This window comes from Dicentrarchus labrax, unplaced genomic scaffold (genome assembly GCF_905237075.1).
Source record: "Dicentrarchus labrax unplaced genomic scaffold, dlabrax2021, whole genome shotgun sequence".
Lineage (NCBI taxonomy): Eukaryota > Metazoa > Chordata > Actinopteri > Moronidae > Dicentrarchus > Dicentrarchus labrax.
In genome coordinates, this window is record NW_026136707.1 from 22,171,838 (window position 1) to 22,195,060 (window position 23,223).

The following is a 23,223-nucleotide window of genomic DNA, read 5'->3' on the forward strand; positions in this document are numbered from 1 at the left end:
ACACGAGGATTGGACGGTCACATCCTCTGGGATTATAGTGGGTCTCATGTGGAAGTATTATATAATACACATCAGGCCTGTGGCAGAGAAGCAGTCATGCCTGCGTGATGTTCTTAAAGAGAATAACCAGACTGAGTGTTATAAGTGGCATTTGTCATTTATGGGGTCCCAGCAAACCAAGTTGAGCAGTGTACTGCACAAGAGACAACCCTGAGAAGTGTACATATATATGTTTAACATTCTCATCCATAATGCCTGCAGTAGACACTTATTCCCACACTAGTTCAGCACAATAACGCTCCTGCTCCAATGCGCGCTCCCAACGTCACGGGAGCGCGCACTTAACTTGCGGTGGCCATGGCTGCAGAGAGGACTTTAAAACGCATCACCGTGCCATAGATTAAATTGAGTTCATCCTGTTCGGCTTAAACACAGCAGCATCTCGTCGATCTGGGCGGAGTGTCGCCGTTCACCGGGAGGAGTCCGGCTTTCACCGGCATCAAGGTGCTTTCTGACGGTGATGTAAGCTGTAGGGGAGCTTTTACGAAACCTGCTCTTTCTCGAAGTTGTCTGTCCGTCCTCCTCTCGGCATGCTAGACAAACAGACTCCGCAAGCACTCGCTGGATTTGACCGTCAAGATGAACGTCTTCCTACACTTCCGAAGTTTTTCCAGAGTGAGTAGTCTTCCTCTGCCTGACATTCCACCCGTGTTCTCTGTATGTTCACTGTATGTTTACTATCAACTCAGTCTGGACTTACAGCTGATCTGTGACCTGCTGTGAACCAGCAATGACCCGCATCCGTTTTAACTGAGCATATACCTTCTATTGCAATAAGAAATACAACTTTACACTTGTTTAAGTTTGAGCTATAGTTAGTTTTGGGTAAAGTGATAAAGATGATGATGTAGGTGCAGAGGCTGCCCCATTATCCACAGTGACACTGAATAGAGGAATATTATGTGATGCAGGAGCTCCGCCGGTAGTCAGCTGGTGGTGTTGGCAAATAAGCAACGTGTTCATCACGGAGCCACTGTTTTCAGTGGGATACTGGGGGCTCGTCAGGGCGGGGTGGCTCCTCCGCTGGAGCAGACAATAGGCCAGCTGCGTCAAGTTGCCACAGTTTGGCACATTAACACCGGATGCACACCCGAGCTCCCCTTGAAAATAAAAGTATTAAGCTATTACGCTATTATTTTTTGTCAAATCGACAGCCCCATTCCCCTTTGTCAGTTGGTTATTATTAATCTATGTAAATGTAATATAAAATTAAAAAAACAATAAAATAACTTTTTTTTAAGATTTGACAAGAGACAAGTAACAAGAATCAATTCAAGGTCTGCCTACTTGCTTTTTCTAAAACTTTCATCAAGTCTCCTCTTTCTTCCATTTCTGTCAGATTTCCATGATCAAGAATGAGCTTTCATGCTTAAATACAACAATATGTTTGCAGAGACCAACAATATAACCAAGATGTGTGAAAGACCTGCAGAAACATGGAACAATGTAATAAGTTAAGTTTTTTAATCCTGTGGCATATTTGTGAGCAAAGACAGACATCAAGTTAGAGCATTATTAATATTTAGAGCTATAACGATGAGACACCTAGTTGGTCAACAAACGGTTAACCAACAACTATTCCGATAATCTAGTATTAATCATCGAGTCATTTTCCAGCTTCTTAAATGTGATAATCTGCTGCTTTTATTTTTATGTGGCACTAAACTGAATATCTGACACCTGACAGACAAAACAACTAATCTGGAAAATAATTAGCAGATTAATCTCTAATGAAAATAAATAGTTAGTTGCACAGAAGGTCAGAAGTTAAAGTGGAGGACCACGCAGCCTGGGCTTCAGTTTCACTAGTTTAACAGACTTGAAAAGCGAATGTCAACAGAGCAGTGTGCACTGCCATTATTGTTGTTATTGGTGGTGTTGTTTACAGAACATTGTCCAAGTCATCTAAATAACCCTGCGAAAAGTGACATTTATTTTGAAAACGTGAGACCGGAAGTCAAGCCTCTGTGCTTCGGAGCAGCTTGACGATGCTCTGCAAAACCTGCAAAGGGGGAGCGAGCTGGGTGCTGCTGAGCATCGTCCTGGGAAGGAGGGGGGGAGTCGAGATGTTTACTCCTTCTGATTTTCTGGAGAAACATCCGCCACACGCCGCCGCCATGCCGTAGACGACCCACCGGGCGTTTTGGGAGGACGCTGGGCGGCTGTAACCGAGGGAGGGAGGATGTACTGGGCTGCTGGCTTCGCCTCTTCCCGGCCGTGTGTGGTTGAGCTCGGGCGGAATCACAGCCTGCCCCTCGGGCTGTGCGGCTCCGAGCAGCAGCAGTCTTTGTATGGCTATATCATCACCTTCCCTTTACAGGACTACGGGGGCATCATGTCGGCTCTGGGCTCGGACTCCTGGTGGAAGAAGACCCTGTACATCACCGGGGGGGCCCTGCTGGCTGCTGCAGCCTACCTACTGCATGAGCTGCTCGCCATCAGGTAGGACCCCATCTGTTTCTCATCATCACTTTCTTTTTTTATTCATCCCTCAGAGGGGTGGGTGTCACCGTTAACCACACCGGCCGATGGGTGTCATTGGACTGGGCTGTGGTAAAACCCATGAATGGATATATATGGGAGTCCTTCCATAGGATGTGATTTGTGTGCAGATCTCGCGGTGGTTACTGAGGTTTCGGTCCTTGTTTTCCTCCTCCCAAGGACACGACACTAGATGGAGAGACAGAAAAAAAAAAGAAATAAATAAAAAATGAGTCACGCGTCCGCTCGTGTGCCAGCTCCCGTGCCATGCTCCGTCGGCACCTGAGCGTGTCTAAAGGAAGCGCTCCTCGGGCGCTGCGGAGTCACAGCGACCTTTAATGAGCTCTGCAGTTCCACACACAGCTGCTGCATAGATTAATACCCAAAGAACACACCTATATTTACAGCTGTACCTCGTCATGGAGGCGGATGAAGGAGAGGATCGGCCCTGCGGTGTAATCGTGATTAACTCAGACTATGAGCAGTTCAGGGACTGCGTGTCTGTCAATGGGGGGATTATTTTGGGCCGGGCCAGCTCCGGGCAGTAAGTACATCCTGTAACAGTGGCCTGGTAGTTTCTGCTTTCACTCCCCCTCCCCCCTCCCCCCTCCCTCTATGATAATCTGCGTAACCTTGCATTTCGTGCGGAAACGCTGCTGCCGGATCACGTGCGGACTACTGAGGCTGGACCCCGCAGCCTGCCGGCATCATCTGTTCATGCCATGTGATGTGTTTGTTGGCACTGGCGGCAGCTCTGCCACAGCAGTCAGCCACTGCTCTCCTGTCCCCTCTGTGAGTGGCTCCTTTATGTTGGGAGAGCTCTTTAAGTGGCTCTGCAGGGAGAGTTCAGTTGACAGAGAGGATGCTTAGGACACATCAGACACAGTGGTGCAGTGGGCAGATATGTAACGGGGTCATTTGTGCAGACTGTACAGAGAGTTGGAGCGGTTTCAGCACCATATGACTGTGGACAGCGACTTACAGCACCAGGAGACAGTGGACAGAGACACTGTAGAGCAGCATGCTTTACATACTGTGTACATACTGTACATACCAGGGGTTCCCAAGCTTTTCCCTCAGGGGACCCTTTTTGTTTTAAGTAAACTGATGACCTCTGAATATTTCATAATATGTTCAGTGCATAACAATAACAGTAGAGGACATTCACTGTACGATGAACTCAAACAGTGAACACAACAGAGAGTGAAGGCTCTGTGAATATAGCTGTCTTCAACTTCATATCTTCAATAAAAATCTAAACTTTAAAAATAACAATTCCATTTAGTTTTCTTACGCCTCTCAAAATCAAGAAGCCCTTGCGACCCCTATTGTCGGTCCACTGGTGTATAGCATAGATATCTGTGATATATACACTGAGTTGCCAGTTTAGTAGATACACCTAGCCAAAACAGATGCAGTCTAATACAACAGCCCTTTAATAAATTCTGCCTAATGAAGATTATAATGTTCAGGTTTTGCTGAAGCTGTGTTAGAGGGATGCTGATTCAGCTGTATGATGAAGGATGCAGTTTATGGTGCTGTTTGTATTGCCTTATTAATTAGTTAGTTAGTTTGATTAATTAATAATACTAGACACCCAAAAGGTCCAACTCCCTGTTAGACCTTTTCTGAACCACAAACAGCAATTAGAGAAAGTCAGAAAACTAATTAGCAGAGGCGTTGACTCGAGTGACAAATTTGATGTCTTTACACTTGACAGAATCGAAAAACACTTGCAACTCGATTACATTACTGAGCGCCAGTTTGAAAAAGAATGATACCAAAGACAGTTTTGTTTGCATACAAAAACTAAAAAAAGATGCAGTACAAGAAAAATAATGTTGGGCTTTTTTGTTGTTGTTTTTTTTTTTTTACATGAAAGCATGTCAGCCTATTCCTCTGTAGTTAAAATGGCATTACATTTGGTGAAGAGACTTTAAAGTCAAACTTAAGGACATGGGACTTGATTTGTGTCATGGAAAACAGTAACTTGGTCCCACCTATGCTAGTTTGGGATTTGGGAGGATAGTGCTGTGTAAGAAGTACAATCAACAACACTCTTTTTTTAGAGAATATAAAACAGTAACACAAGCTTTAAAGGAGCAGTAACACTGTGGGGTAGAGAGGTCTTGATTTAACCTTGTAGTCGTTTTGGGGGCTGTAGTTTGGGTGGTTATTGAATTCTACTGTGTTATACTATACTGAGAGGTGTCTCTTATCTATTCCCAACCTGTTTGTATCACGAGGGTAGACTGTTCAACAGTGTTGTATCTCTAATATTCAAACACTGAACCTTTATTGCAGGCTTGTTGTATTAGACTAATAATAATAATACCTAATAAACTGGCAGCCGATTTTAATGGTTGATAAAAAAAGTAGAGTACATACTGCCAGCCCCCTGTACAGTTATATTAAATTATTCAGTCATGAGGAGCCGGTGATAAAAGGGATGCTAAGCAGACCAGACATGCTCTGTGTGTCTGCCTGCTAAATGGCGCTAATGCCAGTTCGTAGAGTCTCTGTTTACTGCTTCCTGTGTGCTGCAAAAATAACACATGGTAAGAATCAGGGACCTATAGGTGTGACATTATAGATCAAAACTGTATTTCTCCTCAATTCTGTTTAACTGCTTCAGTGGAATACAAAGCTTCAGCAAGTCGTGATTATGTGTAATGGAAATACATGCTTGAATAAGGAAGCCTAATTACTGTTTTTGTTTGTTTGTTTTGTATATGCCTAGTTTTTTGTCCCTCTTGATTGTAATTCTAACAGAAAAATGGTAAATACAATCAACAGGAAATGGAAAGAAAAATGTCAGTGTTTCACCTGATCTCATCTCAAATAATTTAATCTTTTATTTTTGTTTAAACAAGAACCTAAATTATCAATATACTATTAGATCTGACTGAAAATGAGTGCATTTTATTAATAATAATTCAGTGCGTGTGTACTGACATAGTTGCTACAGGAACAACAGGACCTCACATCCACAGCAGCCCAGGGACAGACAGAGAAGATAACAGTAATCAGTAGTACGATTTATAACTGTTTGTGTTCAGACAGCAGGCACACAGTATGACTGAGGGATGGGAAACATCCAGCAGTGTGTTTGATTCAAACTGGAGCAGTGAGATGAATCATTTAGTCAGTAACTTCCATCCTAACAGAAGCTCTCAGTGCCTCAGCTCAGCTATGATAGTGATAAAGAAAATCAGCATCAACAGTTTTTCCCACAAACTCAGCTTGACTCATTGCAAAGGAAAATTTACCATATAATAAACATATAAATAAACGTAGCTAAACACAGGAAATCAATTACATATGACCAAATAGACAAATCAAATACAACCTGTCATTCACTGAGCATTACAGATGAACAGAGTGGAGTTCAGCCAGGACAACAAAATGTAGGTCTGCACAAAGCTCTTGTTTGAAAGTTAATGAAGTGAAGCCACCGCAGTTGCTTAAAAAAAAAATGTGCATGTTGGTGGGTGGTTGAGAGGGTTTAAAAAACCAGAGCTCAGGGACACAGGGACTGCTACTGTGTCACCATGCTATAATAAACTACAGGTGTGACCTCTTTCTCCTGGGAAGGTTTGTTTGAGCCTGAAAACTGAGTTTTGTTTATCTCAGAGCTCTGGCTGACCCAGAAACAGGTAGTTACACAGTATCAGCCAGACTGTATGACAATTTTGCATTTCCAAGGATACTGTTGCTGCCTTTTAAGTTTGTATCAATGCTCTCTTTACTTGTTCCTGCTGCCGTCTACACATAGTCAGCAAGGTTAAAGATTTCAAAGCATATATTCCTCCCTGAAGAATCAGTCGTTTGCTGCTGTTTATTTCTGTAAAGCATGAAACATCCACAGAGTAAGACAATCCATCATAGCAAACACAACGCTTCGGAGTTAAAGCTGCAGTAGGTAACTTTTATAAAAATAACTTTTTGTCATTATTGCTGAAATTTTCACTGTGTTCTGACAGTAGAACTTGAGACAGATAATCTGAGACTCAACAATCACCCATCTTTCTCAGCTCTGATTGGTTGTTTTCGTTCAGGCCCGGTGGTTTCTGCAAATGCCATTATAGGAGCACTATGAGGAGCCATCTTTTTTTCACAGATTATCTGTCTCATGTACTACTGATATAGTGAAAGTTTTCAGCAAGTATGACAAAAACATATTTTATAAAAATGACCTACTGCAGCTTTAAGTGCTTATGCATTCAGCTTATTGTCAATCAAATAATTCCTCAAAAGCAAATATTATTGTCATATTAATGTCCTTTTACTTAAAGTGGCTCTGTTAGTCAGAATAGCACATCTATCAGAGGATGGGTCTGGCAGTTTGAATTTAAATATATCTGTGTATGTTGAAAAAAACAATAAAAACACAATAGGAATTGCAAAATCATCTGGGAACAAAGGTGAACTGGACTTCTCTGTTTATTTGCTAAAGATTTTCTCCTTCTTTGCTCTCTGTGTAGGAAGGAGCAGGAGTTGGACTCTAAAGACGCCATCATCCTCCATCAGTTCTCCAGGCCAAAGAATGGGGTGCCCAGCCTCTCACCCTTCTGCCTCAAAATAGAGACATACCTGCGCATGGTGGACCTGCCCTACCAGGTGAGACTCAACCCGACCAACTCAGAGTGGATTAAACACACAGCTACAGGAGAGGACTCTGTACACACCAGAGAGCAAACAGCCTTCAGTGTCTTTTTTCTGTTCAAATTTCTGTTCAAAAGCCATAGCTGCTCATGCTAACTGCTCAGTTTTTCCAATGCTTATACTATTATTATTATTATTATAGTCTTGATTAATGGCAAGTAGGCTAATGCATAGAATTCAAACAATTCATTGCAGGTCTTTTTACATTGAATCATTTTTACAGCGTTGCGTAATAGGTGGTTCCCAAACTTTTTGGTTTCTACCCCTTGAAATGAAGTCTTTTCTTCTTGTGGCCTTTTATCACCGATTTGTCAGTCAAAGAGTCATTTTTCCTTCTGGCATGGTTTTATTCAAATGCTTTTTATTGGCCTGAAAAGATTAAATTATCCAGAAGTTCACAGGAGAAAGCCAAACTGTCATTTTGTGTATACTCTTAAAGGGACTCTCCAGTGATTGATAGATCTATATATACACTTTATTGATCCCCTTGGGGAAATTCTTCTTTTCACTCTTGTTTTTCTTACACACACACTTCACACTTGTGGACATGCAACAGGGAGAGACATGGTGGAGTGATGGGCTCGCCACGTTAGTTTCTTGGGGTTAGGTTGCCTTGCACCTCAGCAGTGCACAGGAGGTGAAACTGGCCTCTCCAGCTACCAGTCCACTCTCCATATTGTGGTCTGTGGGATTTGAACCAGTGACCCTCCGGTTCCCAAGCCAAGTCCCTACACACTGAGCTACTGCTGCCCCGGTTGTGTATCGCACTTCCACGTCCAAGTAGAGTGACTTGCCAGACACAGTTTAAGAAAAGAATGGTCAAAACCTGTGTAGCTGAGGCCAAGCTATCCTAACTGTAAGTCTCTATTATGGGTTAAACTCCAAGAACAATGGATACTACCAATCCCATAATGCCACACCTCCTTTCTGTTATACATTCATCAGGGTTAGGTATGATACTCTATTTTAAAAGTCAGCAACAGGAAAAGATTGCGTACAAAATTGGCATATATCAACAATAATTCTTTTTGTGCAGAAAATGTGCATGGAATCCAACATGTTCTCAGACGACGCTGTTTCCTGTTGCAGAACTACTTTGATGGGAAGCTGTCGCCGCAGGGTAAGATGCCCTGGATGGAGTACAACCACGAGCAGGTTTCAGGGTCCGAGTTCATCGTGGACTTCCTGGAGGAGAAGCTGGGCGTCAACCTTAACAAGAACCTCACCCCGCAGGAGAGAGCTGTATCCCGGGCTGTCACTAAAATGGTGGAGGAACACCTCTACTGGTAAGTTACAGCTGTGTGTTTGGTAACCTGCAGTTGCTGTAAGCTGATTTCAGTCTACAGTGATTTAAATGGAAACATCCAGTTATTAAGCAACTTTAAGCTGCTTTTAAAGGCAGAATACAGGAACTTTTCTGTAATTTGCGTAACTGTTGTGCCTAAAATGTTTTGCCAACCCGAATGCATACATTTACATTTACACATTTGTATTTACATACTCATTTTCACACCCAGTGTCAGCCTGTATCAGGAACCACCCACACAGATCTCAATGAAAAACAACAGTGTCACAGAGATTTTAACAGCTAAAAAAAAAACATGTTGAGTCTTAGATCTTTATTTTTTTCCATTTTCTTATTTAAGCTGTATTTATGCTGCCTTGTAGCCCAGCCTGGCTCTGTCCTCCCCATCAGCATTGTGTTATCAGCCATCCTTTGCTGTGGTGAGTCACTCCGCTACTTCTAGGGTGAGAAACACGCTGCTGCTGCTGCTGCTGCTGCTGCTGCTAGGAAATCATTTACCACTCCTCCCACGCCCAGAGAGGCTCAGAGTGTTTTCCATTACCTAAAAGCTCAGTCCATCTTCCACTATCCACCCTCCTCTCTCTCTCTCTCCGCACACTGCACACACACACACACACACACACACACACACACACACACACACACAGATCCAACACTAATCCTGTTTCTCATTTATTTAATAATGTCAGGACACATTTTGAGCGAAACTTGTCGATCTTAGTCCTTACATTCAGACCATTTAAGAGTTCTTTTTATCCACTGAGAAAGAGAGTAAATGAGGATGTGACATGTGCAACCTCACAGATCGATGTGCTTGTGATGTGAGAGTCCATAATATTTCTCCAAAGCTTTAGAGGTCATTCATGTAACCTTCTGTATATCCTCCCTCCCTCTTTGCTCCTCCGCCCACCCTGGGCCATGTTTAGACCCACATATAGACCTATTGATTGAATTATTTATGTTAGGGAAGGGCAGCGTGGCGGCTTGTTGCTCTTTTAAGGGCTACAGAGCTGCAGGCCAGCAGCAGCAACTGAAGGTGAGGTCATACACACACAGTTTCCCACCAGCCCTTCTTCTGATTGATTGATGCTGTTATGAAAATAAGATAGCAGGACACTGAAGAACTGTGCTTTGTCCAACATTGCTGCCTAAGGAAATATTATAAAATATTATGCTTTAAATATTTATCTCAAAGGTCTAGTGTGTAGTAATTATGAGGCTTTATTGACAGAAATGGAATATAATATTCATATTTATGTATAATCACCTGAACATAAGAATCATTGTATTTTTGTTACCTTAGAATGAGCTGTTTTTATCTACAGAGGCCACCATGTTTCTGCCATAGACTGTATCATTAATAATGGACGTAGTCTCTGTGATGTCACCCATAGGTTTGTGAAGAGCCGTTGTGTAGCTCAAAGCTCTTGCCATTGAATGAAGCCCTGACGGCACCCGCCTGTCACTAAGCGGCCATGCCCTTAAATCTTGTGGAAGCTACTCGTGATTGATTATGGTGACATACTGTGAATGCATGTTGCCTCCTCCAGTTTACGGAGCCTTTATTGAGTGTACCATGCATCTCTACGTTTAATTACAAATGCAAAATACCGTACTAACTATATAATTCTTTATGATCTGGTGGGTTGGACATCATTGACCCCTTGCATGCAACAGCACTGGTGCATTTGTATTTCTAAAGCAATGATGCGATATTCCAGCATATCTCTGTGACCTTCTCTGTGTCAGCTCTGGTGATTACCAGCTATGTTCCTCTAAGTGGTTGCTTTTTTTAAAACAGATCTGGGGAAGCCCAAGGTACTATTCATCCATGGGCATGGAATAATCTGCAAAAGATCTAAAATTAGAGAGGTTTATAATCTGGTCCTTTAAATCTTTTCCTTCTATCTACCTGCACTTTCAGATGTGTATTTGTATCCAAACAGTTATTTTTTTCCCAATCTGGAAACAAAGGGTAGTACATCTTTTTTGCGTATCAGATAATGGAACAGGAAGTACTAGACAGTCACCACTCCCAGATGTAATATAGGCCAGATGCTTTAATTCAATTTCTATTGAGTGACCAGTCATCTAGAGCGACCCAGAAGACTGCAGGCTGGAGACAGAAGCTCCTTGCACAGTTATATCACGTCTCATGGGTCCCAGGCTTTCAGACGAGCCGAGGAGGAAGCTCAGTCTATATTTCAAACAAGGTGGTGTAAGAAAGTGCAAGTGTGTGAGGATATAGCAGCTTAATCTTGTTAGTGTCTGCACGCACAGGCAGCTTGCCTGGAAAACCATGAACACAGCAGAGGCGGCAATGAATGCAGCAAACATCAGGGACAGTAACTCTTTTCATTATGTGTGTATTTTAATGAGATAAATGCAGTTGAAACAACTGTCACTTACTGGTTTCCTTTATTAAATCTATGATGGTCACAAAGGAGGAGATGCAGATCAATAGAAGCAGAATTAGAGAGGGATTTTGAGGATTTGAGTCGGGCTTGTTTGCACACAGACACACCAGATCTGTCTACTGCTGTGAGACAAATCTCTGCTTGACATCAGGATGGCTCATGCAGATGCCCAGGTTCCCTTTTTTAATTTTAACACAAGCAAGGAAGGGAATCTGAATGACTCAACAAAGACACAGAGCTTCTGAGTGCTTTTGTTCAACAGTTTTTAATCCCAATCTATAATGGGATTTGCTGGATGTGTGCACACTTCTTCTCTAACCTCTGTCTGTATGGGAGGCAGGGACCAAGCATTTCCTCATGTACATCCCAGCCGCCTGACAGTTTAAAGGGCTGGATATATGATGTTGTCTCCTGGCAGTGAGTTGAGAGCAGTGCAGCTGATAAATGGGCAAGGACGGATGCGGTGTGCACTTTTATTGATGAGGGCGAGGTTAATTGTCGATGGACACAAAGCATTGTTGGTAACAGGACACAGGGGCTCAGATTAAAGCGTCTTATTGTTGACACTACTGTGCATCCTGGATTCTTGATCCATGAGCTCAATGCTTCTGTGTTTTCAGGACTGGAATTGCTGATAAGGATTTATATGCTGGCGTAAGGGATTGCTTTTGGTATCCTGAAATGATAGCTTCTTATCATATGTTGCTAAAAATAGTCTTGGATTAGAGCTGTTTGTGAGGAGCTCTACATATCGGAATTTGATATGTAACAACTCAAAACACCGTAGTATACAAAGTTTTCCCTGGTTCACTAGCGTTTTCTTTTTTGCCCTTCTCTTATTTCACTGTTACTTTGAAGGAAGTAAAGGTGGCTTGGTGTGGATATTTAATATTCATTAACAATGACAAAGAACCCAAACTTATAAAAAAGGATCCAAGTTGAATTTTTGTAAAATAAAGGTCAGCACAAAAGCATCAGCAACATAAATTGTATACATTCATCTTTGTTCCACTCCATATTTAGTCATCCACGACACACCTGCAGTGGCTCTATGCCCCACCAGTGGGGCCCCACAGTTTGAGGACCACTGTTCAGCAACCCTTTGTATTTTTGTTTAAGATCAGACATTACAAAGCTTCTGTTTGCAATCTCGACCTAAGAAAGAGCAAGAAGAAGAGCAAAAAATTATTTCTTTATTGCGAGACTCGACTCTGACTGTAAGTGTTAGAAGATCTGCAATATAAGTGGTTTGGTGCCAGACCCTTTCCTGCTCTGACACAATTAGATCATCAATAATAACACGATCTGCTGTGTGTGTTCTCTCAGGACGATAGCCTACTGTCAGTGGGTGGACAACCTGGAAGAAACTCAGAAGCTTCTGGCGATGAGCGGCCCTCTGAGCGGCACTCTGAAGTGGCTGCTGGGCCACCTGAACGGCAGCATGGTGCGCAGGGAGATGTACGGCCACGGCATCGGACGCTTCTCTAAGGAAGAGGTCTACGCGCTGATGGAGAAGGACATGAGGACGCTGGCCACACTGCTCGGTAGGAAGAGAACTGCGTGTGTGTGAACGTGTGTGTGGATAAGCATTTTTAATGCCTCTACTCCAACCCTTTTGCATTAAAATGTATTCCATTAGGACTATCACTTTACTCATCAAATTTATGAGGGGTAACATACAAGGCTCTGTTATATAATCTGATAACAGCGTTACCAGATTGTGAATGTAAGATAATAGAATTACATGCCTTTGTTTTTACAAATCCCTAGCCATTTCTAAAAGCACTGGACAATCTCAAATTTATTTAGAAACTCAGTTTGGTGGATAGTAGGGGTATGTGAAAATACTGAAAAATATCTTATTGTGATATTTTATTTTGTGATATGATACTGTATAATTTTTTGTGGTTAGACCATTGACAGTATATATAGACCCCCAACTGTTAAATAGCAGTTTTTTTAAAAATAAAATTGCAATATATCGCCTAGCTCACAGTGTCACAATATATTGAATCATAACCCCTTTGTCGTGATATGTATGGTATCTTCAGATTCTTTTCAATACCCAGCCCCAGTGTATGGTGGTGGAGAAATCTTACAATCTTTCCAGAACAGCTGTTTTGTTTTCGTCCCACAAAATCAGAAGTAAATACCAGTGACAGCCTAAAGAAAAGGTCATTTGTCTAGTCAGACACAGGAAGTATTCGTGCTGATATGAGTGATGTTGAAGTGACATCTGTATCAAGATCATTTGTTCCGGCACTGCCAGGCCATAATAAGCAAAGTGAAAATTGTTGGCTGGCTCTGGCAGGCTAATGTAGCCTAATGAAGCATTAGTGTTAATGACTAATAGACCCTGACAAATTATTTCAGAATACAAATGCACAGTAATATATCCTGGGATATAAGGGGCATCATTTAAAATATTAATTAAGTAGCATGTAAATGTATTTAATTTCCATGCAGACAACATATCAAAGATTCATTCATATGTGGTTTCGGTATATTTCAATACGAAACATGTCATGTCATTGCCTGTTTGTGCTTGGTGTGGTATAGTGGAGACGAATGGAAACAGGGAAAGTTCTGGATCTGAGCCACTGAGATACAATATCAGAGTGTACAGATGGAAACAAAGAGTGAGATGCTGGAAAGAAAAGTAATTTGCATCGATCTGTGTGTGCCACTTCAACCGACGACCGCCTGCTGTAAAAAGAAAGGTTATTCCTAGAGTGAAAGTATCAGTACACTTGGCAAACATACAGCTTAATGTTTTGCTGCTCCAGACTCCAGTGCCAGAAGTGTGAATCTAGAGTGTGTTGTCGATGCAGTGCAGCTGTTCCACCTTCAGGAGGAAAGGTGTATTCTCTGAAGCTACAGGGAAGGAGAAGATCATTGATTAAGCATGAATCATATTTAAGATCACAAATGTTTCATTTCTCCTTCATTGGTTTTTACAAAAAACTATGATAGATTTCAACGTTGGGGGTTATATCTTACTATGAACTTACTTTAGTAAAGGGAATCCCAACCAGGGGTACTTGTATCACAGGGGCTACCACTGAAAGGACATGGAAACTGTTGAAATTTGTTGAAATAGTTAGCTAAAAGTGGTGGACATACAAAATGGTTGAAATAGTTAGCTAAGTGAGTATAAACATTTGAAATAATTACCTAAGATGAATGGATAAAAGGTGAGGTTGGCTACTTAGCTCAGAGTAGTTAGCTAAAAGTAATGGGAAAAGAGTAATAAAATACTAAAATAATTAGTAACACATAAACAGTTGAGATAATTAGATAAAATTTGTGGATTAATGGTGGGAAGATCCAGCTTCTGCCATGGCAAGTTTTACTGGTAGGAAATGTAGTCCAGTGTAGTAATATGTATATAATGTAATATCCACTTCAATTGAATGACAGGCGCTGCTGATGAAACACACTTGACTTCCATCATTAGATTGTTTATTTCCATATAGGGCCGTATTTTCAAAAAGTAAACAATTTCTCTGTATCAAAACATCTAATTGCTTTGTATTCTCTGTCCTGTAGGGGATAAGAAGTACTTTATGGGCTCTAAGATGTCGACATTAGATGCTACAGTGTTTGGTCATCTAGCCCAGGCTATGTGGACTTTGCCTGGGACACGACCAGAACAACTCATCAAAGGTCAGTGAATCTGTGACGTAATCAGACATTATAGTAGTGAAACTGAATATGCAAATAATCGACTAAATGGAGTAAGCAGATGAATGAAATCATTGAGTGTTTACTGTAGACACTGTTGCTTTAGTTTAAAGCTTTGTAATTACCCTGTGTTTGCAGTATATAGACAGCTTATATTGTGATTTACAGTTTACCTTTGCCGGTGTGTCAAGATGTATTTGTCTGTTCCATGGGCGCCTGGTTAGCTCAGTCAGTAGATCTGGCAACCCATGTACGGAGTTACTACAGTGGACCGGGTTCGAATCTGACCTGCGGTTCAATTCAAATGGCTTTATTGGCATGACGTAACGCTGTACATATTGCTAAAGCAAGCGTTTGGAATTAAAAATAATAATAATAACAATAAAGGAAAACAATATTTACAACAAATTAATTATAATCTATACTGTTGGTAATACTGTAACTATGATTGACTCAATCACAATCACAGTCACAATCAATCAGTCTCAGTCAATTAGTAATTAATTACAATCAATTAAAACAGTAGTAAAGTAACAGGCTACAGTTAAAACAAGTAGTCTGTTGTCAATATAACAGTAATAACAAATTATTAAATTGAATATATATAGTATTAAAATATAATAAAATTAAAATTAAATAGATAGTTAAAACTGTAAACATGTGTGTGTGTATATTAAAAAACAACAACAACAGAAACAACAACAACTAAAACAATCAATTATTTTATACATTTATCTGAGTTTCCACTGGTTGTCCTCAGTTTGTGGCATGAGGATCTATACCCCCCATTCAGCCGTCTCTGTCCAATAAAGGCATGAAAAGACCAAAAAAAAAGATGTATTTGTCTGATCCTGCCACTAGATGGCAGCAATAGTCTACTGCAATGCAGTGTTGATGACACAGTCTTTGATTGTTGCTTTCACATCTTACACAGAGTAGGAAACACTTGAATTTCTTATCTTTAAAGAGAGCAAAATCAGAGCTTGTAATGCCACGATTGAAGGTTCTCTGTTGTCATTTTGATACGTAATTTATGATGAAAGGGCTCATAATGAACGGATAACAGAAAATATGTCTCACAAAGTATCCCAGATGTATTGTCTTCCTCTGTATCAGACTCAGATTGTTAGTTAAGCACCCGTAATACCTCCTGCTGGTTTTCACTGCACCTGTAAAAGCTTGAGCGCGTGAACCTGCTGTGTCTGATGTCTTTACAGGAGAGTTGATCAACCTGGCCATGTTCTGCGAGCGGATGCGGAGGAGGTTCTGGCCCGAGTGGTTTGTGGAGGTGGAGGATCTTTACTATGACGGAGACAGCGAGAGCAGTGGCGGCTCCCCTACAGGCCTGCTGGACTTTGGCCTCTTCTCCAGGACTGACACTCTGGACGACAGCGACGCCAGCACTAACTCAGCCGGACACACGCACACACACTCCCCCGACTCCGACCACTCGCTCTTTGACTCGGACGTGGGCACGGGTTCTGACAATGATATTCAACTCAAGGAGGAAAAAATGCCCGACCTGGAGGTTTGACCTGAGGATGGCCGTGATTGGCGGACAGATTGAGACTGACAGGAGTCGGGAAAAGTCGTGTTGGTTAGCTTGATAAATCTGGCAGTCTGGACAGGTTGCCAGACAGCAGCTCTCACAGCTGAAGAAACTATTCCAGCTCCTCCACTTCCAATACCCCAAATGATATACCCTCCTGATGGACAGACTGGGTATTAATATGCAGAGCATACAAACTGAACCTTCTAATACACATGCTACTGTACCGTTTGTCTCTCTCCTGTAATGTCAGAGCTGTCCCTGTGGCGGCTTCTCTTTGCCTTATTTGTCTCGTCCCAAGATGCAGAAGCTGGTGCTGTGAAAGGTTAACACAGAGGAAATGTCTCATCTCATGAAAAGTGCGGAGATTACAGAAGAGTGTTGTAGACAAGACAGGTGGCACTTCACTTGCTATGAAACGATGCAACTAATCACCACTCCGCCATGTGTCTTAACGCACAAACCCCTTCGAACAGGTGGAGATTGATCATGTGGCTAAAAGGAACAGCTGCCGTGTCTCGGCTGTTAACCAGCCGTGTGCTGGAGAGGAAACACAGATGACACTGAGTGCCAGTCCAGATTGATCCTCACGTCATTTCCTTTATGCTACTGCATGTGGGAAGAATTGGTATCAAAACATGATCTACTGTATTGTATGTCTCCATCAGACCACAACCCTACATGTACTTGTAGTGCTATTGAATGGAAGTCAGAGGGCAAGACGAGCAGATTTGTGCCTGTTTTATTTATCATTTATCATCCTTATTTCTCTCCAATTTAGTAATTATTTGCTTGCACTTCGTTATCGGTGAAGTTGGAGCTTCCATTCATTCATTTTAACATCTCTTGGGTGGAAGTAAAGAGCTGTAATTTGTATATTTGACCACTAGATGGAGACAGCAGTCAGCCTGATGTCTCCTTTATTCTGTAACATCAAGGTCATTCCACTGTGATGACCTGCAGTCCATTTTAATTATTTGTCCTTCAGTCCTAAACTTTAATATTGTGGTTCCCATTCATAGGTAACCTGTCGGTGTGTTTGTAGGTGTAATGTGCGTATGCAAGCATACGTGCATACTGCAACAAATCAGCCTTAGTTCTCTCAGACTAAAGTGGGTGGAAATAGTCTGCAACAGTTTTTGTTGTGATATAATTTGTTATCAGTGCCACTTTATTATTCTTTCTATATGATCTGATATGTCAAATATATATTTTTTGTTAATCTTTGTTTTCTTATTGCTCTCAAAGAGAGAAGTTATTTTGCACTAGTGGAAATTTATTTTCACCTTATTTCAATGGGAGCAGTCTGCTATGGTGGTAGAGAACCGTATAGGCCAAACGAATGGGAAATATAATTGTATGTAACAGTAGTATAGGACGCTGAGTGTTCTGGTACTGATTGTGCTGCAAGGGGACTGTGCTGCTTATGCTGGCTGTGTGTATGTGAATATTACTGCGCGTGAATGTCATCAATGAAGCAGTTGATGAAAACGCCTTTGCAGAGACAGTCAGGATACCAAATCAGCAGAAGTAAACGTGGCTAGTTTAAAAACCATGGGTTTAAAATGGACCAAAATGTCTTGGGAAGTGTTTTGTCTGTCACGTTAAGCATGGTGGAAATGCTCATAATGGCAATACGATCGCTGTAAAAAAGATTGTGGTGCATATAGAGTAGATGTGACTTGTTAAAGGGTCAGTTAACCAAAAAAAAAAAAAAAAACAGTTTCTCAGTTTCATCTACTTGTATTGAGCCATACTAATAGTTTTTGTCTCTGGGTTTTGAGATATATGTGTCTGTAAGATTTCTGCTTCTGCCTCAATACAATAAAGGGAGCAAGAATTTTGTGTGTGGTCCTCATAGTACTGAAAACAGACAAAATTCAACAGCAACATCTGAGTCCAACTCCTGTTACTTTGGATAATCCCCAGAACAGTCATCTGTTTTCACAAGGGCTATTTCCTTGGTAAAACAAAGTCAGTCAAAACTGGAACGTCACTTTTTCAAAAAAGTCAAGTTCAAGCAAATGATAACTAACATGTAAACCGTTCAGATGAAATTGTAGCACAATCCTAAACCGCCTTGTAAAATTGATGTTCTTTTTTTGCTTGCCTTTATTAGATAGGAACTGCTGAAGATATACAGGAAAGTGGGGACAGAGAGAGAGGGGGGCCGCTCTGGTACGGACTCATCCTTTTGTACATGGGCCCCTTAAATTGACGTTCTGTTTATTTGTGGCGCCTCGGAGGACGTCCGTTACAAACAAAAATACAACTTTTTTCCCTTTTTCAAATGGTTAGAACTGTTTGAATTTGGAATATCAAGCCATAGTTCTCAGCCAGGGGCCTCCTTTCTAAAATGTTCTTAGATTTATACTTAAACTTAGTCTTAAGATAGTTTCTGACACACTAAGGCCCATTTGTAACTTACGTACCTGTGATCTATGAATCTCAAACTAAGTTAAAATTGATGGCACCTGAATTACAATCAGCCGTTTCCCTTTACATAATGCTAGTACAAATGAGGGTTAGTCAGGAATAGCCATGGTAACTTGTTTCCAATTTGACACACCATTTATAGAACATCGCATCCTGTTTTAAATTCAAAACACCTTGCGTCTGGCAATTAATTCCTCACACCTTTAATTAGTAATTCCTAGCACATTCCTATCATAAAGCTAATAGTAAAGTGAAGTTCACCACAGGAAGGAAATTCACTTACATCAAGTCTAGACTTTGCTTAGAGATGAGATCATTTCTACATCACAGTAAGCTTTCATAAATAATGCGCAAGTCATACTTAAGAGCAAAATTGATTGCAAGTCCATTTTATAAGTCTGTGGACCTCTATGTTTCTGGACTATTTTGAAGGATTTAAAGCTGCTTTAATCAGTATTTTTATATTAACAAAAAATCAAATGACAATGTGTAGTGTGAAAGCAGTCACTAGTAGCTTTCATGTTTTTGGTTTTACGGCCCACACTCTCTTAATATTCTTATCACCGTCAATTACTATGGCCACTAGAGGTCACTGCCTGACAATAAATGTAAATACGGGTCGTAAGCCGCTTGCACAATCGACCTATACAGCATGTTTTCTGGCAAGGGCAGGCTGACTTTACCATACCAACTTCAAAGGCATCTTGTTTTTGCAGCTTCTAAAAAAAGTGCTTAAAAAAATCAGTTAATGCAGCTTTAAGTGTCATTCCTCAATACTGTGGGCACCACAAACAAAATCATATTTACCTTCATTGTATTGGAGTGGAGGGAGAAATCTTGGAGACTAATATGGACACCTGGACACACAAAATTATCTGCTTGGACCACATCTTGGGGTAATTGAGAAGATATGTTTTTTTTTCCATCTTTGGTAAAGTGACACTTCAAATGATATGCCTAGACAGATATGTGAGTTGGTAACAGAAGGCTAATGTTTGATCCAGACTCTGGGACTCTAGAGACAACCTTCTTCCATCATGTCATCCTGTGGTTCGCGTCGCCTCATCCAGGCTGGGCATCATATACAGTTGGACTGCTTTAATCAAGCCATATTAAAACTAAATGTCTTGTTATTGGAACCATGTCATAGCATTACTGTTGGGGTAATGTATGTAAATATTGTATGTGTGACAAAGTGTACTATACTGTATGTGGAGCTGACTGATCAAACTACCTATGGATGTGCAGTCATAAACTGGAGCGACTGGATCATTTCAATAAAGAATAGCTGTGACAATTTTAAACAGGCCATCGTTATGAGTTTAATCTGCATCCTTATGCATCTCGGGTTAATAAAAGGCTGTTGATGTCGTGACGCCACTTTATTGAGTTCTGCACTGTAGTTTAGTAATCATAATAGCCCCCAGATTGTGTTATATTGTCATACCTCTAACTGTATTTTATGTATGGTTGTGTGTTTTCAATCAGGCTAACAAGTCGCAATCATTCAGGTGCGGAGGGGGGCTGATTAAGACTCTGCCAGCCGCTGGAGGCGAGACAGGAGGAGAGAGGAGAGAGGAGCAGGAACTGGAAGAGGAAAAGTTACAAGGGGGGTGAGGAGGAAGTTGAGCCAGGGCAAAGAGGCAAAACAAAAGGTGGAAGTAACCAGGAGCGAGAGGAGGGATAAAGAGGAGGAGAGGAGCAGGTGGTGGAGAGGAAAGAAGGGGTGAAGAGGCCAGGACTGAGAAGTGAATGGATAGAGGGAAGTCACTGGGGAGGAGAAAAGGAGCATCAGGAGTTTTTGGAATGGAGAGACGGCCAGTTAAAGTTTAAGAGGAAGAGGATGAACGCTGCAGAAGGGAAGGAAAATGAGGGAAGTTGATGGGGAGGAGAAAAAGCAGACAAATAAAAATAGGAGTGGGAACGAGAGGAGAGAAGGAGGCGGCTGGGCTAGGGGCCCGGGGAGGAGAAGCGAGGGCCACGGATCAGGAACCAGGCTCCCGGGGGACGGAGCAGGTGCAGGCTGTGAGCGAGGCCTTTGGGCCTGATGGGGCTGCCAGAGCTTAAAACAATCTGCACTGCTCCTTTTTTAATTTGGCTCTGTGAACGGCCCACCCTCCACACTGACTGTCTCTCCCTCTCTCTCTGCTTAACAGATCAGCGATCCACAAAGAGGGGTAAACACACACAGAGCAAAATTAAAATCGGAACTCCCCTGGCACGGCAAAACAAATTAGAGCAAACAAATTACAGAGAGTCAACACACAAACAGTGGAGCATCTGTGGCTCTCTGGACTACTGGAGCCGGTGGCTACCTCCCACACCACCACCACCACCACCACCACCTATAGTACATGTTCATAATAAACTCTGTGTCAATCCTACGCACTGTGTTCAAAACAGTCCTCCATATGGTGCTGTTTCAGGAATAGTTTTCAAGAAACATCTGTCTTATTTTGTATGTTTAAAATCAGCTTCAGAACATTTAAAAAGAGACTTGATGATTGGTGGATATATGTTACATAAATACGTGTACAGTATAGACTATTGTGTGTTTTCTACTTTATTCAGATTTTTTAATGCAACACACCTGCTTTCACTGTTGTCCTGTAGTAGCGTCATCCATCCACTCTATAGCTTTAATTGCTAACGTCAGTGTCCTAACATGGTCGCAGTGACAGTGCTAACAAGCTGATGTCTAGCCGGTGTATTGTTTAGCATGTTCGCCTTCTTTGTTTAGCATGCTAGCATGCTAACATTTAGTACTCATCAGCACTTAACAAGAAGTACAGCTGAGGCTGTTTTGGTCATAAACAATTATACCTTTTGACCTGACGATGGCACTAGCTGAAATGTCATGAAGATCCCACACGTTATTACATTTTATTCTGTGGGGGACATGAATGGTGACAATCCATCCAGTTGGTATTTCACTTAAAACCAGAAATGTCAACCTAAAAGGGCAGGGGTTTACCAAAAGCTCCAAATGACATCACCAGCGCAAGATGGCAGCAGCTGTATCCGGGATATTTCGACTTCATCTTTGAACAGTGGGAGAAAGTGGAGATGCGATGTCCCTCTTATATATGTTGATGGTCTGTACTGAGTCAAAGTAGTGGACAGACACTGCTATTCATAGAAAAATCCAAGCTAATATCAGTGAACAAGCTAAAGAATTCCACTTTGTTACAATTTGGATCTTATTTTAGTAGGTTTGGCCATCATTCATATCATTTCTATTAACTTTGTACTCATCTAAAAATAATTTCTAAGATTTGGGATCCCTGTGACATATTGACAAGAATTTGAACAGAGCAAGACACACAAGCACAGGGCGATCAGACAGGTTGCAATCAGGCCACCAGTTTGACTAGATTATCTAAAAACAACTTTATTTGGAGGTAAAACAGAAAGTCAATGCACCAAAAATGTCTTTAATAATCCCTACAGCAAGCATGGTAGGTCAAAGTTGAACCAGAAATTCAATTTGTAAACTGTATAAGTCACAATTTTACAGTTTCGGTCACAATTTTACCATAGCTTTCAATTTCTCTATAAAGTCTGGCTAACCTGGGGGGTCGTCAGACCCTAAAAAACTAAACTTATTTTTGGGATCTGATCTCAGCATTTGGTGAACACAAAGTTATTAAAATCAGTATAAATGATGGCCAAACCTTTGAAAATAAGAGCCAACCTGTAATAGAATGTGATTATCCTCCAGTGGAGCAACTAAAAATGGAAATGATAACACAACACTTGCAATGCACTGTACACCATGGATAACCAACCCAACTATGCCGCTCTTCTCATCTGCTGTCATTGTTGTATATGTATCATGTACCATTTTACAATTAAAAAATGAGGAATGATAAGTAGTATCTAATGATCAGTATAAATTCAACGAGTTTTGTATTTTGCATGTGTTTCATCTGTTACTGTGTTTGTGTGTGCGTGTTTTCTTTCTTTGTGTGAGTTCAGTTGGTCTTGGCTGGCCCTCTCCCTCGGCCCTGTGGCCCCTCTGGCCCTCTGGCAGTGGCTGTGGCCTGTCCATCTGCCTCCTACTGTCTGGGTCTGGTGGGACAGGGGCAATGGAAGACCCCCCACACCCCTCTCAAACCTCTCCCCACCGAACACCCTCACCAGCCCCCAGGCCAGCTGCTCAGGCCCCAGAATTTGCACAGTGCTGCCAGGTGGGCCCCAGGACAAGCAGTTGGACCCCTTCACACACACACACGGACACGGAGGAGCACACAAACACACGCACACTCTCACAATACCAACACATATGCTCAGTAAGCCTCTTTACAAATGGAAGCCATGCAACACACATGGTTACACGGGTGGCCCACATGAAAAAACTTCCTCTCTCTCTCTCTCTCTCTCTCTCTCTCTCTCTCTCTCTCTCTCTCTCTCTCCCACACACACACACACACACACACACACACACACACACACACATTGTGTATGTGTGCCAGCCCTTTAACACAGCCTTTGCATGCTCAGGTGTTTCCCACAGCACCCTATAATGGTCTGAGTTCACCAGGGTGGGACACCAACAGGTGGCGCTGTTTTCTTTACTAATTACAGCTTTATTTATTCATTGGCATGTGAAAGCTTCCAGATGA

General features: G+C 41.7%; 1 protein-coding gene across 2 annotated transcripts; it reads left to right on the plus strand.

Annotated features, from left to right (window-relative positions):
• The first annotated feature begins 52 nt into the window (after positions 1-52).
• faxcb (failed axon connections homolog, metaxin like GST domain containing b) lies at positions 53-19,902 on the plus strand. Of its 2 annotated transcripts, XM_051405684.1 has the most exons (7): positions 53-675; positions 2,381-2,502; positions 7,026-7,161; positions 8,296-8,492; positions 12,256-12,473; positions 14,479-14,595; positions 15,831-19,902. In XM_051405684.1, the coding sequence occupies exons 1-7, from the start codon at positions 640-642 to the stop codon at positions 16,145-16,147; spliced, it is 1,143 nt and encodes a 380-aa protein (XP_051261644.1). In that variant the 5' UTR covers positions 53-639; the 3' UTR covers positions 16,148-19,902. The 2 variants fall into 2 exon arrangements, with proteins under 2 accessions (XP_051261644.1, XP_051261643.1); XM_051405683.1 differs by lacking the exon at positions 53-675 and having other exon boundaries at positions 2,108-2,502.
• Positions 19,903-23,223: the final 3,321 nt, after the last annotated feature.

Bases quoted from the DNA above. Each gene is read 5' to 3' on its own strand.
- faxcb (XM_051405683.1), top strand. From the start codon at position 2,243: ATGTACTGGGCTGCTGGCTTCGCCTCTTCCCGGCCGTGTGTGGTTGAG. The intron at 7,162-8,295 runs GTGAGACTCAAC...TTCCTGTTGCAG, and splicing joins TGGTGGACCTGCCCTACCAG to AACTACTTTGATGGGAAGCT. The intron at 12,474-14,478 runs GTAGGAAGAGAA...TCTGTCCTGTAG, and splicing joins GACGCTGGCCACACTGCTCG to GGGATAAGAAGTACTTTATG.